Source organism: Eulemur rufifrons, chromosome 1, assembly GCF_041146395.1.
Source record: "Eulemur rufifrons isolate Redbay chromosome 1, OSU_ERuf_1, whole genome shotgun sequence".
Classification (NCBI taxonomy): Eukaryota; Metazoa; Chordata; class Mammalia; order Primates; family Lemuridae; genus Eulemur; species Eulemur rufifrons.
This window is the reverse complement of record NC_090983.1, coordinates 42,952,962-42,968,621: the sequence shown is the minus strand read 5'-3', so window position 1 is coordinate 42,968,621 and position 15,660 is coordinate 42,952,962. Positions and strand designations below refer to the sequence as shown.

Sequence of the window (15,660 nt, the reverse complement as noted above, 5' to 3'; positions counted from 1 at the left end):
AAACGAAGCCCAGAAAGGAGACTAGTTTCCTGCTCGCCTTCTCTTCTTTCTGTCTCACCTAAGGAGCATTGATGCTGGCTGGGATCTTTTCTGATACAGATGAGATAGGAAAGGCTGGGGGTGGCTGTGGGCAGGAAGCCAGAGAGGCCAAGTCAATCTCCCTAATAAATAGCTGGGAGAGGAGTGGCAAAAGAGTTAGAAAAACAAACAGCAACAAAAACTCTAGGGCTGGGTTTCATGGATTGAAGTCTCTAGAGAAATGGAGAGTAGAAGAAAGGGATTTTAGGAGGGTGTCCTTTGGGTTATGAACTGAATCCCCCTTGATGTTCTTTGAGAGATAAAATTAGAAATTCTTCTTATTTTGGCATAACTGGACTAAGCTTCTTTGTGTGCAGAGACAGAGCCACGTTGGAGCCCTGGTTTGATTATGGTTTTTGAAGGAACTATTGGATAGGAAATAGGAGACATAAGGGAACATAATTAGTCATAAAAATTTACTATTATTGCTGTGTTAAACTAGTAGTAGTATAAGTACTAATGGCAACCAGGACTGTTCAATTCTACAAAATAGGTACTGGTATTATTTTTATTTTATAGGTAAGAAAATTGAGGCACAGAATAGTTGGATTGATTTGCCCAGGGTTGTACAACTAGTACCTGATGAAGCCAGGAACTGAACCCAGGTACCTGAATTTATAGAAACCACTGGAATCAAGATTTTAACTAAAAGATAGAGTGGTAGAGGGTGAAATTCCAAGTTAAAATTCTGTTTACTATCTAATATTTTTTTTCTCTGTAAGAAAGGATTATATTAAATACTTAATGGATATTTAATGTACATGGCAGTTCTCCTTTAAGTTGGAAAATTGTTATAATGTAATTTAAAGAGTAGTGCCACGAGTGGAACATCGCTTTTCTTTTATAGAATAAAACATGCTTTTCCCCTCTCCCATGCGCACAAGTACGAAGCACAATGTGCATTCTGAATAAGTGCTGGCTGAATCGGTATGTGCTATAATACAATTTGCAAGGCACTATCTGGATAGCTGCTCAAGCATGGTCACACTTACAAAGATGCCTGCATTTATAACCCCAAGTTTCTAAAGGCACTGGGCTTGTCGGCTTCATTGTCTCTTAATAGAAATGTATGTTTTTTTTTTTTTTTAAACAAATTCCTTGATTTACAAGACTGCTTTTTTGAAATAAACTCAAAAAATGGCACAAGAATAAGTGAGATTAGCAGCTGTTTGCAGGACTCTTTAGGGGTGTGTTCACTCGAGTTTTGTTGAGCACACATTGTGTTGTCATTCCTTTGGCTTCTTCCTTTCCCCATCCTCTTGCAAGGCTTCCCTCCCTTCCTCTGGTCTGTCACACCTCTGTCCTGGAATCGGAAGTTGAAGAGTAGGAGGCTTACTGAGTCTAGCCAGAGTTTAAATGCTTCTGTCCTCCTTAGGATTTCCACACGGATTTGTTCTCATTTTTTTAAGGTATAAAAGACCCTTTGGGCTTATGTGTACTAATCCAAGGCCTCTTTGGTGTATTAGGGAACATAGTGAGGAGAAAGGTGTATTTGCATTCATGTATAAGTATTTGTGTAGGATTTTCTCTCCCAATCAGTAATTTCTTTTAGGCAGATGGTGGACCATGGCTTGTAAAACATGCCAAAGGTTTTGCTGCATATCTTTTACTTAAATTTAAAATACAAATATTTAATGCAATGAAGTATTATAAATTAAAATTAGGAATTTCATTTTAATTTATATACATACCCCTACACAGGATTATTTAATAGTTATTAGGTTAATGTATAATGTGATTGAGTTTTAATAGTTACTTTGGGAAAATAGTCCGAAATTACTGTTGTAGTACTTGTAAGTTGTTAAGGTCCACACCATACACGTATACTTTATCTTGTTCACCAAATTATTTAGTACATAACACACAGTATGGGAGAGTCACTTCTCTGAGCAAAGTTTACTCATCATTTTATCTGCTATTCATTCATTGATTCAACATTTTATTGACTGGTCACTGTCTGCTTCGCAAGGTGCTAAGAAACGGGAATACAAAGAAAAAGGTCAAGGTTCCTTGTCCTCAAGGACCTCTCCCCCTTGGCTCAGCGCTGTCAGGGCTCGGTGGCACACACCAACAGCTAGCAGGCGCAAGCGGCCTTGTTGCAATGCTGCACATTTCTTCTTCCAACTCCAAAATTATATATCTCCCCACATGTCCTACATCAACGAATTAGTTTTCCGAAGTCATACAACTCCAGCTAACTAGGAATAAGGCTTCGACTATTCTGACTTGATTTAAAACGATTACTGCTGATTCTTTGCCTCGTCTATCCTTTCTTCAACTTTAACACAGCTCGCTTGGAAGAGGCTGTGCTGGCATTCTGGAAGTTTATAATTAAGTTCAGTGTTTGTGTGTGGGATGGTGTGGGGAGGAAAACAACCATTAATTATAGAGTTTCGTGGGTGAGAGTCTGCCAGGCTAAGTAGCAGAAACACGAGAAGCGGATAAAGCTTTTCTCATTGTTAAACAAAAGTCGCTCAAGATCCCGGCCGGGCCAGGGAACCTGGGCTGCCCTCGCCACTCGTGTGGCCGCCGGCGGAGTGGGACGCTTGACCCTCTTTTCCCCCACCCGCAACTCCCGGTGCTCAGTCTGGGGGCTCTCGTCCAGAAGCGCTGCCGCTGGCCCGGACTCTGAGCGTCTGGGGCCTCGGCACCGGTTCCCTGGTCTCGGGACAGGCGGCGACAGCGCGCACGGAAGTGCGCCCGGCTCTCCCCAGTGGAAGGACGGCTCTCCTCCCCCACTTCCTCCTTCGGCTCGGCGGCACAGCCTCCAGGGGCGGCTCCTCCTCCCCTGCCTCCTCCCCCGGCTGCGGGCTGCTCTCGGGCCGGAGGTGCGGCGCTCACCGCGGCAGTCCCTGGCCTCAGACGCTGCGTCGCGCAGCCGAGCGAGAGAGAAGCGAGGGGCCGCCCGCGCTGCTGTCCCCGCCCCGCGCGCCCTGCGCCCCACTTCTCTGGCGGCCGCTCGGAAGCTCAGCCCTCCTGCCTGCCCCGGCGCTGTCCCGGGCTCGCCGGGAAGCCAGCGGCCGGCAAGTTTGGGCGCCCGCAGGCGGCGGGCCGCGGGCACCGTGCGCCCCGGTGGGAGGGGGGTGGCCGCCGCTCCGGCTCGGCGTCCCGCGCGCTCCTCGGCGATGGCTTCTCCGCCGGGGCGGCGGCTGAGCTTTCGCCCTTGCCGCCTCCTGCTGCTTCTCCACGGACTCCTGCTACCTCTGTGCGGCGCCTTCAATCTAGACGTGGACAGTCCTGCCGAGTACTCCGGACCGGAGGGAAGTTACTTCGGCTTCGCGGTGGATTTCTTCGTACCCAGCGCGTCTTCGTAAGTGGCTGCACTTGGAACAGGACTCGACCCCCTCCCCCACCGCGCGCACCCACCCTGCGTTTCCCCACCGGGATTGATCTCTAGGGACATTCCAGCGTCTGTCTATCCCATCCATCCCACCCCGCCGGTGGTTTATGTCCTGGGTGGAGGGAATATTTGGGGAAATGAACTCCCCTAGGCACCCATCGCTCCTCACCTCTTAAAATTGGTTGGGGGCAGAGGGAGAGCTTTGAAGCTGACCTGTGCTTAAAATTCGGGAAAAGTGGGAAATCAACAAAGGCTGGTTCTGCTGGACTCCTTGCTGCCTCTGCCAGTGTCCAGGACTTGGTCACTTTCATCTCTGAACTTCTTTTTCTCCGCTACCGGTTAGCCTTCCCAGTAGTCTTTTTCTGCTTCACAGACTTAATGCCCGTCCTTCTCGTTTTCCTAAACAAGCCCTCCCCCACTCTTTCCGCCTCTCTGATTCTGTTTCTTCTCACTTACTCCTTTTCCAGACATTCTCATGACTTAAAATGACCATATTGTACTAATTTCATTGTGCCTTATCTCTGGGACTCTCAGACCTTTGCACATTTGAGGTTGAACAGATGAATTGAATGTGTCATCTGTTCTTTTTATAGTGATTCACTATTTAGGTCATTGTTCAGAAAGAATAAGGGTGTTTGCTGAGTTTTCACTCACTGCAGGCCATTAGAATACTGCAGTATTTAATAATTCAGTTATGTTTTCGAATTGCCAACGTTCTATGTTTCACGGGCTGTCAGGCAGGATTTGTAATAGTTATTGTCATTATTGGATTAAAAGTTGTCTCTGACTCTGCTGAACGCTGACATCATTCTCACCACCCCACCCCCAAATTAGCATTAGAAATACTGATTTAATGACAGTTCACTGGATGTTTTATGATGTTTTAATCTTGTTTTCAAAAAGAAGCCCTTCTTAGGGTTCCTTCTAAGCTCTTAAAATTGTTTAACAACATATTTTTGTTTCTATATTTTCTCTACAAGATATCCTTTTGGAGGAGCTGAGAATAATTTTGATAGTCTGTACTTGGATAAGACTACTTTTCGACTACAAAAATGTCTACTTTGAGAAAAATATCTAAATATTTTTCTATTGCTGTTAGAACATACAGCAGAATTTAGTCTTCACAGTATTTTTCTGAATGTTGCTGAATATGACATTTTGGTAACAATCTTTGTGGCAATACATAAATTGGATGCCGTTAGTGGAAACTAGACATTGTTTTATACAGCAAATTCTGTTTTGTTTGTTGTTTCCAGTTACATGCTTTCTGTGAGACCAGAGCACAGATTTTCCAAAATGATAAAAATAATCATTAATTTTAGACTACATTTACCACCTTCACATTTGATTTGATTTTTGTCAGCCTTATGTTTTAAAAATATTTTGTTCCAGATATTTTTAAGTGTTTGCCTTTAAGATATAGAGCATTTTAGTTGCTCCCAAGGGTGCACTTTTAGATTTAATTTGTACAGAAATTCTAATGATTTTGAAAATATGTACCTTTTGTCAACAGTTAGCATTTACTCTTGATGCTAACTCTATCAAAGTTGATGGAATGTTTTGCAAATGTTGATGTTAATTCTTTGCCACCCCTCTTAGTTTAGTGTAAAGATACATGGAAAACTGATAAACTTTATATGTTTTTACATGGCAAATTGAGTAATGTTGAACACATATTGATGATACTGTTGTTGGTTACAAGGCATGGTGGCTAATCTTGTTACTATGATTATTGAAAGTACTCTTAAGTTCACACACTTACATGTGCTCACATGTTTACATTGCCTCATCCATGAACTTTCAATGGTAAGGTAAAATTAAACTTGGGTTTGGTTTCCTATAATATTTTGAAATCTTTGTCAGCAACTTTGTTACTGGTAGACTAGGGAGCTCTCTAGGTATAGCCTAACTTAAAAAATGGAAACCAACTTCAAGATTTTTTTTTTTTAAAAACCAAAATAATATATATAAACAAAGGTTTCTATTAACTAAGCTTTTCAGATTTAACAAAGATTAATGTAAATTATGCTGAATTTTGAAAAAGGGCACTTTTAAATTTAACAAGCATTGGAATCCAAGGTGCATGGGATACCGTTTATAATATTACCAGCTGTATTTATTGTTTATTTGGTGTTATAAACTTCTAAAGGAAAAAAAATCCACACAATAAAAAAGTTTTTCCTAATTAAAGAGTTCCTTTCTTCTGAGGGAAGAAGGATTAGTGAGGAAGCAATGAATGCTTATGAAGTCTGCTCCTGCCATTTCTTCAGTTTAGGAGTCCACGTACCTCAGACAAGGTGTAGGATTGTTTTATGTCTCATTTTTTTGTTCTAAAAAATTATTTAATTATTTCTGTATTGTGAAAATTAATAAATCAATATTTATTAAAGAGAAGAAAAAATAAAGTATTAAGCAAAAATTTTAAGGTGTTCCCTCAAAAAAAAAAAGTCCCCCCTGAAATGAGTCTTAGGTTTGAAGTGAAAATTCACAAGAAGAGTGATTTTTAAAAATTATGAATAATGAAAATTAGCATTCCATATTTCTTTTGCAAGCATTAATTTATGGTGACTATATTGTTAAACTCACATAAAATTTAAGGATCATATGTAGGCCGAGAATTAAAATCATGTTTTTCTTGTGGAGACTAATTGGAGAAATTAAAAATTGCATCCTAGGTTTAATTATAATAATGATATCTTACATTCGTAAACCTATTTACTTTTACTTATATCTCCTTTCATTCTATAGCCCAAACCAGCAGGGAAAGTAGGGAGAAGCAGATAAACTCATTCTTATAGATGAGGAAACTGAGGCAGAAGAGTTTGCAGTCTTTAGTTGTTTGAGCAGGTTGGTGTGGGTAGAAGGCAAGAGAGGGATCAGAGGACAGGATGTGAAATTCAAATCCCACTTATGTTGTATATTCAAAAATTGAATTTTTTAAATAAGAAAGTAACTGAATAATTTCCTTATTTCTTCAAAAATACATTACATTGTACAGTTCCCATTTTACATATTTATTTATTTTAAAATAATGCTATAATGAATGACATTTGAATTGAATTTTTGCCTTTTCCCCCATTAAACACTAATGGAGCCTTATTTACAGTTATGTGTGTTCCCATGACTTCGAAGACAAGGTGCAGGTGAGCGTGCCTTGGAAGCAGATCTTTCCGAATCTTCCAAGGCTCTTAGTCCTAACTTCATTTACTTCATTTTTGCAATACCTGGAAAGCCTTTTTTTTTTTTTGAGAAAGGTTCTTTCTCTGTCACCCAGGCTGGCTAATGTAGTACTACTGGGGAGGGGAGGAGGGGGGCACAACATTCAGCTAATTTCTTTTATTTTTGTAGAGACGAGGTCTTGCTATGTAGCCCAGGCTGATCTCAAACTCCTGGCCCCAAGCAGTCCTTCCCCCTCAGCCTCCCAAACTGCTGAGGTTACAGCAATGAGCCACCATGCCTGGCCAAGAAAGCTTTTTAAATAAAACTCTGCCCAGGCTGTATCTTAGATCTAGAAGTGGAGCTCTCACTTGGTATTCCAGTGGCCTGGCCTGTGGATCGTTTCTACTTGACTAGCCCATCTTAACTCAGTTTGACTAAAAATGAATTCTTTTTTCACCAAGAAATGTCACTTATACCTCTGTGTCTATTAATGGTGCCATCATTTTCTCTGTTGCCCTGGAAATAATTTCACATTCCTCCTTCTCATTTTCTGTTTTTCTTTGTCTTTTCTACTTTGCTCCCCCAGTATTAGTCAGTGATTAGTCACCAGGTTGAAGGTCCTAGAAATTCTTCCTTGTTAAGGCTTTCTTGAATCCATTTCTGTTTTCTGCTACACCCTCGTATTTCAGCCCACTCATCACAAGTGTGGTCTGTGGCACTCAGGTCCTGCTCTATCCCTCTGCCCATCATTTGGCTCTTAGACCTGCAAAACGTCTTATTTGTTTCTACTAGTTTTATCTTTCTGAAACATCCTTTTTGATCTTGGTACTCTGCTGTGAAAATTCCCTCAATAATGCTTCTGTTGCCAGAGAGAAAGTCCAAACTGCTTAATCTGAATTAAGCTCCCTTGCTGTCTGTCCCAACCTGTGTGTACTTTTTAAATTTTGTGTATCATTTCTCTCCTCAACATTGTAACCATCTTCACAACTTTACAAAATGCTGCCAGCTCATTTTCATAAACTTCAGTGTGGCTCTAGCTATACTGGTTGATTTTTCTCATCATAAATAGTATACATGTATAGACTATAGTCTTATTATTTAGAAAGCAAATCCTATGTTGATTAATCCTGATAAAGGCCGTAGGTTTATAGGGCATTATAAAAGAGAAGAGAAAAAGTATAGAGTTTTTAGTTACTGCTTCTCTTTTACATCATGTAAGTGTTGACTCTGGCATTTTGTTTTTAATGAAAAAGAAATCTGAAACTAGAATTATAGCTTTGAAATAACATTCAGCACTATTTTATACACATTTCTTTCTATATACATGTATGGTAGTTTTTAGAAGTTCCTTTTGGTGAAGCCTCATTGGTCAACCCAGAGTCAACTAAATATATTAAACAAGCTCTGTTGTGGAAAGGTCAGTGCTGAAAGCAGCAAACAACTGAGTTCATTTGAAGGGTTTGAAAAATGGACTTGTCATTGGTTGGCAAGTTGCCTTTCCTTGGTAGTCAAGGTCACATTCCCTGAAGCAACCGCCCTCCCTGGACACTTTGGATAGGAAGTACATCCAAAGGACATCCTGGTTGGTTTCTCTGATCCTCTTGTCTGTCTTTCTGCCACTTCCTCTTCCTATACCTCTCCCTCCCTAGGTCTTTTTTCTTTTTCCAGCTCTTATCCTCCCTCTCTCTTTCCTTTCCTCCTCTATCTCCCTCCCTTGATGTCCAACATTCTGCCCCACCTTTTATATTTTAGCACTTCTTGGCATGGATGTAAATCTTAACTCTGGAGTCCTAAATAGTCATTTAATGGAAATGTCTTCAGTCATTTAAAAAGAATGGTGAGAATGGGGATCCTGAGAATGTCCTTGGACACACTTTTTGGAGAGAAATGGAGTCCATAAGGAGAAAGTTGCAGGCATATGAAACTAAGTTGCCTAGCTTCAGATTTTCACTGCTAATCAGTGAACTCTCTTGTCAGCCTCACCTAACCCTCTCCTCCATTGTCAGGAAATGTTGAGCCAACTTCCCTTCTTTTTCTTCTCCATTTGAGTTAATTACTTGACCATTAACAGCCCTTGAGAACATAGAAGAGAGAAAAGCCTTTTTAAAAACAGATTTTAAGTTTTGTTTCCTGCTTTGTTAGGGAATTAGCTTATTAATTGTATTAATTGTTGTTTTTAGTTCCAATACCATCATCTTGTGTTTTTACTGATGCTTTCAATTTTCTAAGTTTGCATTTATCTACTCCCACTTTCAGAAAATTTCTTTTTAAAGTAATTGCAGTGGGCATTGTTATTTCCATTCAATAGATAAGGGAACAGAGACTCAGAAGTATAAAGTGACTTCCTCAATTAATTTGCAGTGTTTGTGACTTTTAGTCCCAAACTGTTCCCAGTAGACAGTGCTTATACTGCAAACATTTTTTTCTGGTCTGTCAGTTCTCATACCCCAGTTAAGCTGTTTTAGACATTCATTAGACATTCTTAGATGAACTTCAAGTAACAATTTTTTTGTAAAGCATTTTATTAACAGTCTTTTTTTGGTAGTATGTGTTGCTTTTTATATTCCTTAATTTTCTCATATATGATAGAATCTTTTACCACCCTGAAGCCTTTATTCTATGCATGCAAATATTTATTTTTTCACTTAACTCTCTGTTAAGACTTTAACATGTCTAAGGTCATTTTACTTTCTCCATCTCTCCATTTTTCTCTCTTAACAACTTAAATGTCATAAAAGTGACTTAAATACCATGATGATATTTTGGACAAAGAACTTTATTCCTTAGCTTTTTTCCCCTACACATTTAGCATGTAGATACTGACACATTCCTTTTATATTATTCTACCATTTCTGTGGCATTTCACCAGTGTACAAGACTGCACATGAAGGTATGTTTAGGAAAACTTGAACATCCGTATTTGTACATCTAATTACCATCATTTTATGCCTATAATGTGTAACCTGTGCTGATGAAAAGCAGCAGCCTTGTTACTGGTTTTAACCAAGGAATTCAAGCTATGTGCTGCCAATGGAGTGCAGTTTTCATTCAGAGAACTCTCCTACTGTGTCCTTTTTTTCTGTCTTTGCTGAAGGCCGTCCCCTAATAACTTCCCAGCTCTCTCTGTCTTATAAAGAAAGCATCTGAAACCCGAAATTAAGTAGAGATGTTACATAAGAAAATTATTTTAAGAATATTTTAAATAATTGAGTGTTTAATAGAAGATGATTTCTGCATTCTTGAGGGGTTGAGGCATAGTGGAAATGATCTATTTCTATATGGCTGGTTTAAGATTGTGACCTGTGGCTATCGAATTTACTTGCTACTCCACTGTCAACTTAAACTTTTCTTGAGTTCTTATCATGTGGCAGGCACAAGGATGAATTAGAGTCCTCTACGTTCAAAGAAGCAATTTATCATAAAGTGGGAAGACTAGTTTTGACAAAACATTATGAAAGATTCTATAAAGTGCTATGCGATGACAGTCTAGAAATGAGTTTTGCTTGTAGGTTTCTAGGCAGATTCTGGGAACCAGCTCTCCTGTCCTAACCTCTTGGAACCTGGCATTATCCACAACAATAAAAACATATGCATACCTTTTCTTGTACTACCCTTCTTAGAACTACTGTGGGAATTTACCTAAGCCCTTTTCAAGGTGTAGACCTTTAAAAAGTACCCTTGCCGAAAATGTTCTTTTTCTCCAGCATGCACTGAAAAAAATCATTTAATTCAGATGAAGAGAGGCAGTTTTATGATTTTTGTGGCCATTTTTTTGACCTGTTGAAAGGAAAAAGAAATCATATGTATAATTTTTATGTATTTACCTATATAAATTTATATATTTGTAATTTACATATATATAAAATTTAGCTGTGTTAATTAATTCTGCTTTAGAAAAAGGGAGAAGTTGCTTTCCCACTCATAACCTTATTTTTTTCTATGAAAGATTCTTGCTGAATGAAAACTAAGTTAATTTCCTACTCAGAATCATTTTGCTGTGATGGGAATGAGCCAGAAGTGGTGTTTTACTGATGCCAAATATGACTGCATAAAGCTTTATTAAACAGGGCGTGGTTTGGTTGGGAGTTTCGTCTTTATTTTGAATTTGTGGGTTTTAAGATATGTGTCAGAAAGCAGGATTCCTGTAACCAAGCAATTTGCACTGCCAGCTCTTGTGTAGTCTAGATGAGATTATATTTAAGATGTAGGTTTGTTTGGAATTTCACAAAAAGGTAAAAAGCAATTGTGAATGTTTCCTTTGCCAGAAGAATTTAATGTTTAACCAAATGAAATGATAATAGTGATAGCATTTATCTAGAGCTATTTGTGTCAGTCTGTATTCTGTTTTTTTTTTTTCCTATATTTCAATTAGTTTCTTGAGAAGAAAGACTGAGTGTCTCTTTTATTATATCTTCTTTCTCCTCCTGACTCTTACATGCCATTGTCCCTCAGAGCTCATTCCTTGGCCCTCTTCTCTCTGAAGCTTCTCCTGGGTGAACTGTCCGTCTGTGTTCTGACACTCTCCACCCATTATCTCTCAGGCAGAGTTCTTCTCAGAGCTCCAGACTAGCAGGGTATCTCACAGATGTCTTAAACATTAAAAACTGAATTCAGGCTGGGCATGGTGGCTCATGCCTATAATTCTAGCACTTTGGAAGGTTGAAGTGGGAGGATCGCTTGAGGCCAGAAGTTCAAGCCCAGCCTGAGCAACAGAGTGAGACCCTGTAAAAAAAAATAGAAAAATTAGCATGTGCCTGTAGTTCCAAGTACTTGGGAGGCTGAGGCAGGAGAATCACTTGAGCCCAGGAGTTTGTGGTTGCGGTAGGCTATGATGATGCCACTGCACTCCAGCCTGGGTGATAGAGTGAGACCCTGTCTCAAAAAAAGAAAAAAGAAAAAAAAAAAAAAAAAAGAAAAGAAAAAAAGAAACTGAATTCATGATTTTCCTATAAATATTTAATCTGCCTTCCACTTCCCTACTGTCTAGCCTTTTCTCCCATCCATGCATTCAAGAAGGAAACCTGGTTGATATTCTTTAATCTTCCCTTTCTCTCGTTTTCAGGGCCCCGGCTATTCCTATTCATTTTACTCTAGATGTTTCTCAAATCTGCCACCTATCTTTCTCTACCTGCTCACAGACTGCAGGTCCCTATCAGCCCCTCCCTGAGCTCCTGCTGGTCTCTTGCTTTCCTTGTTCCATCTTTGTCTCCCTGTCCCATAATGCTTTCCCCATGAGGCATGAAATTTAGTTTTCTTTGTTAGATGATTCTTCTGCTTAAAAAACTTTCAAAGGCTTCAAATGGACCCAAGGATATAATCCAAAGTTTAACCATGGCTAAAAGGTCCTGCTTGACTTGGCTTTTACTGGGCTCTCTGACATTTCTGTCTTGCTCTCTGGGTTCAGCCACACTTCTTTTAACTCCTGGAGACTAAATTCTTTTCTGCCCAGGATTATTCTACTTTTGCCTAGGATGCTCCCACCTCTCCATCTGACTTCCCTCATCTCACCTCCACCTCCTTCCCCTCAACTCCCCAACACACAAAAGCTCCTGGGTGCCCTCCTGTACGTCTTAATTTTCTGATGAGTTCCTTAGAGATAACATCTCTGACTACTTACTCTAAAAAAGATCTCTCCTCCCCATTCTTTAAAATTAATTTCCTTAGACTTCCTTTGTCTCTCCCCTCTAGTTCCTTAGAGATAACTTTTGTTTATCTGAAAGTCTCTCTTCCCTTTTCCTAAATAATCTTTCAGCTAATTGCTGCAATTGTTAACAGTAATTTGTTTCTCTGTTGGCTAATTTCTTGCCTCTAAGAATGTAAACGGCACTAAGATCAGGAACCAAGATCGTTTTGTTCTTCCTGGTATCTCTAGTGCCAAGACTGTGCTTTATATAGAGGAAACACTCAATTCATACCTTTTTTTGAATGAATAGAAAACAACTAAAGAATAGAAAAATTAGCCAGGTTTGGTGGTGCATGCCTGTTGACCCAGCTACTCCAGAGGCTGAGGCAGGAGAATGGCTTGAGCCTAGGATTTGGAGGTTGCTGTGAGTTATGATGATGCCACTGCCCTCTAGCCTGGGCGACAGAAAAAAAAAAATGATGCTGACTCCTGATTATTTTGTCATCAGTTAATTTTACCCTGATAAAAAACTGAATAGTGGTCCCAATATTTGACAAGGAATTGATTAGATTAATACTATAAAGAGAAATTCGTTAGTCACTACTAAAAAAAAAAAAAAAAAAAGAAGTACAGTAGTAGTTCTAATATAAGATTTTTCCAAAAGGGAAAATAATATTTAGAATTACCATACTTTGAGATCATTTATTTAGAATCATTTATTTTATTTTATTTTTTATTTTTTGCTCATCATTCAGGATATAGAAAATGCATGACAAATCACAAACACAACCCAAAACAAAACTTCCCTGACACTAGCCAGCATACATTTTTTTAAACAGCTTTATTGAGATATGTGACATACGATAAACTGTACATATTTAAAGTGTAGTTTGACCCACATAAATTTTTAAATGAATATAACACTGACATGTCCTTATAAAGTTGTCAGGAAAAATAAACCAAATAGCGTATGTGTGTAAGAGAGTACCAAAAGAATAACGAAGATTATGCCCTCAGTGAATGGTTTTGAAAAATATTTGTGGATAATATCAAGAGAATGATTGCTTTTCATAAATCATGAGATACTGCTTGTGCTTCATGTCATTTAAAATCTTGTCTGCCTCTTTTGTATTTTAGCAGGATGTTTCTTTTGGTGGGAGCTCCCAAGGCAAACACTACCCAGCCTGGGATCGTGGAAGGAGGGCAAGTCCTCAAATGTGACTGGTCTTCTCCTCGCCGGTGCCAGCCAATTGAATTTGATGCAACAGGTAAATGCTACTTCTCAGTGGTCCTTTCCCTTAGTTTATATCATTTGAATTTTTTAAAGCAGTTACTTTAGTTTAAATGAAACAATGTAATAAAGTAATGTATATAAGCACCTCAGATCCACAGGAAAAGTTATATAAAGAGAAATTATTTGTTATATGATTTTCTCCTACAATTTTGTGGTGTATGAAAGCATTAAAAATACATTGTGTTTCTGTTGGTTTGATGTCTTCTGCTTTAAACTGATGGTATCAACCTACAGAAATTTGGGGAAGATCTGTTAAAATGTTTTTGCATCTCTTCTGAGAAGAGGGAGCTCATAGGCACAGAAAGACCTTTTGTTGTTTTTCTGTCAGCCAAGTTGGAGCATGACTCACTCACTGATTCTCATAGAAGACCAACGCTCTAATCACGGATGTATTTAAGCCTTGGGTTGTGTTATGAAAACCAGTTTAGTCATTTTTTGTAGTCAAGTAGATTTAGGTGATTAAAAAACTCTTACTCAAAATTTATGGGGAAAATTATGTGTTATAATTCTATAACAGAATTTTATTTTAGGAACAAATTTCAATGTCAGTCAGGATTGTGGTACTAAGGAGAAAAATAGCATAAGGAAAATGAGAAATAACTTAAGTTTTACATTTTTGTTAGTGAAAAAATATGCCTAATCCTGTACACATTTATATTGATATATTTATTTGTATCCATTCATGAAATCTTAGAGATTCCTCAAAGAAATAGTGTGACATTCTTCTAGTACAATAGTCTTACAAATTTTTTAATGATCCTTATTTTGCTGGCTTTGACAGAGTGCTTTAAGATAAACCTGAATAAAATTAATTCTTTTTTCCATATTGTTATTTCCTGTTCTAAAATATATTGGTTCTGGGAATTATATCAGTGAAACAGGAATCATGATGTGGACTGTTCCATTTGACATTGTCATCAGTGCCAAAATGATTGTTAGTCATTAAGCCAGATGTTAATGGGAACCAGATCACATGTTTTTGGGTTTTTTCCATTGAAACCATCTACATTAAACATTTGTTGTTGTTTTTTCCCCATACATGTCTAATATTTGGAAAACTCCAAAAGCTTGTAAATAGGCTCAATTTTACCACAAATGAGAAATACCTGTGATTCAGAATATTAAGGTTTGGGACATTTATCTTCTAACAAAATATGAATACTAATAAAATGAAACCGTATTTCAGTTTTGTTAGGTTGAACTGTTCAGATAGGTTTTTGTGTATTGCAAGCTAATTTATTGCTGGTCTTTTTTTTTTTAATTTGGCTTTAGATAATTTTTTTGTTTATTGGAAAGATAATACATGCACATGCTAAAACAAATTTTAAACCTTCCAAAAGTGTGTACAATGAAAAAATAGGACTAGCTCTTATCATAGAGGCAATCACTTTTACTAATTTCTTTTATCCTTCTAGAATTTTCTTATATATATATATATATATATATATATATATATATATAAAAATATATGCATCCTTTACAAAAAAAAAAGAGGCAACTCACAGTCTGCCATGGTGGTATGGTATATGCCTGTAGTCCCAGCTACTTGGGAGGCTGAGGCAGGAGGATCTCTTGAGCTCAGGAGTTCGAGGGTGCAGTGAGCTGTGATCATGCCATTGCACTCTAGCGTGGGTGACAGACTGACACCTCATCTCTTTAAAAAAAAAAATCAACTCACAAGTAGAAACTTACTAAATATACTATTAGGTACCTGGCATACCACCCCACCCCTATCTAACAATAGAAATCTCTTGTAGATCTTTCCATGTTGACATATGTAGATTTCCCTCATATTTTGTAACTCACTGATAGTATTCTATTCTATATGTGTGTATATGTATATCCTAATTTATTTAACTTGCATTTCCTATTGACAGATACTTAGATTGTTTCCAGTATTTTGTTATAAACACTGATATAGTGAAAATCCTATGCACAAGTATTTGTACAAATATGAGAGTATGTCTGTAGGATAAAGGGGATTTTTGGATCAAAGTATATGTATATGTAAAATTTTGTTAGATATTGCACATTATTCCTGACAGAGGTTTACACTCTCCCAGTTATGTTTTCTGCAACCCATGCCAAAACCATTTATCACCATGTTTTATCTTTGTCGATTTTATAGGAGAAAGTATCTGTTCTATTAATTTCCTTTAATTAACA

General features: G+C 38.2%; 1 protein-coding gene across 3 annotated transcripts in view; it reads left to right on the top strand.

Moving 5' to 3' along the window:
* The first annotated feature begins 2,925 nt into the window (after positions 1-2,925).
* The window catches only part of ITGAV (integrin subunit alpha V), a 77,717-nt gene continuing 64,982 nt past the window's right edge, over positions 2,926-15,660 (top strand). For 2 of the 3 annotated variants that reach the window (XM_069491644.1, XM_069491473.1), the window contains exons 1-2: positions 2,926-3,388; positions 13,338-13,468. In XM_069491644.1, the coding sequence (XP_069347745.1) occupies positions 3,204-3,388; positions 13,338-13,468 (316 nt within the window). In that variant the 5' untranslated portion in view covers positions 2,926-3,203. The remainder of the gene's footprint in view (positions 3,389-13,337; positions 13,469-15,660) is intronic. The other variant, XM_069491560.1, reaches the window with a different exon arrangement.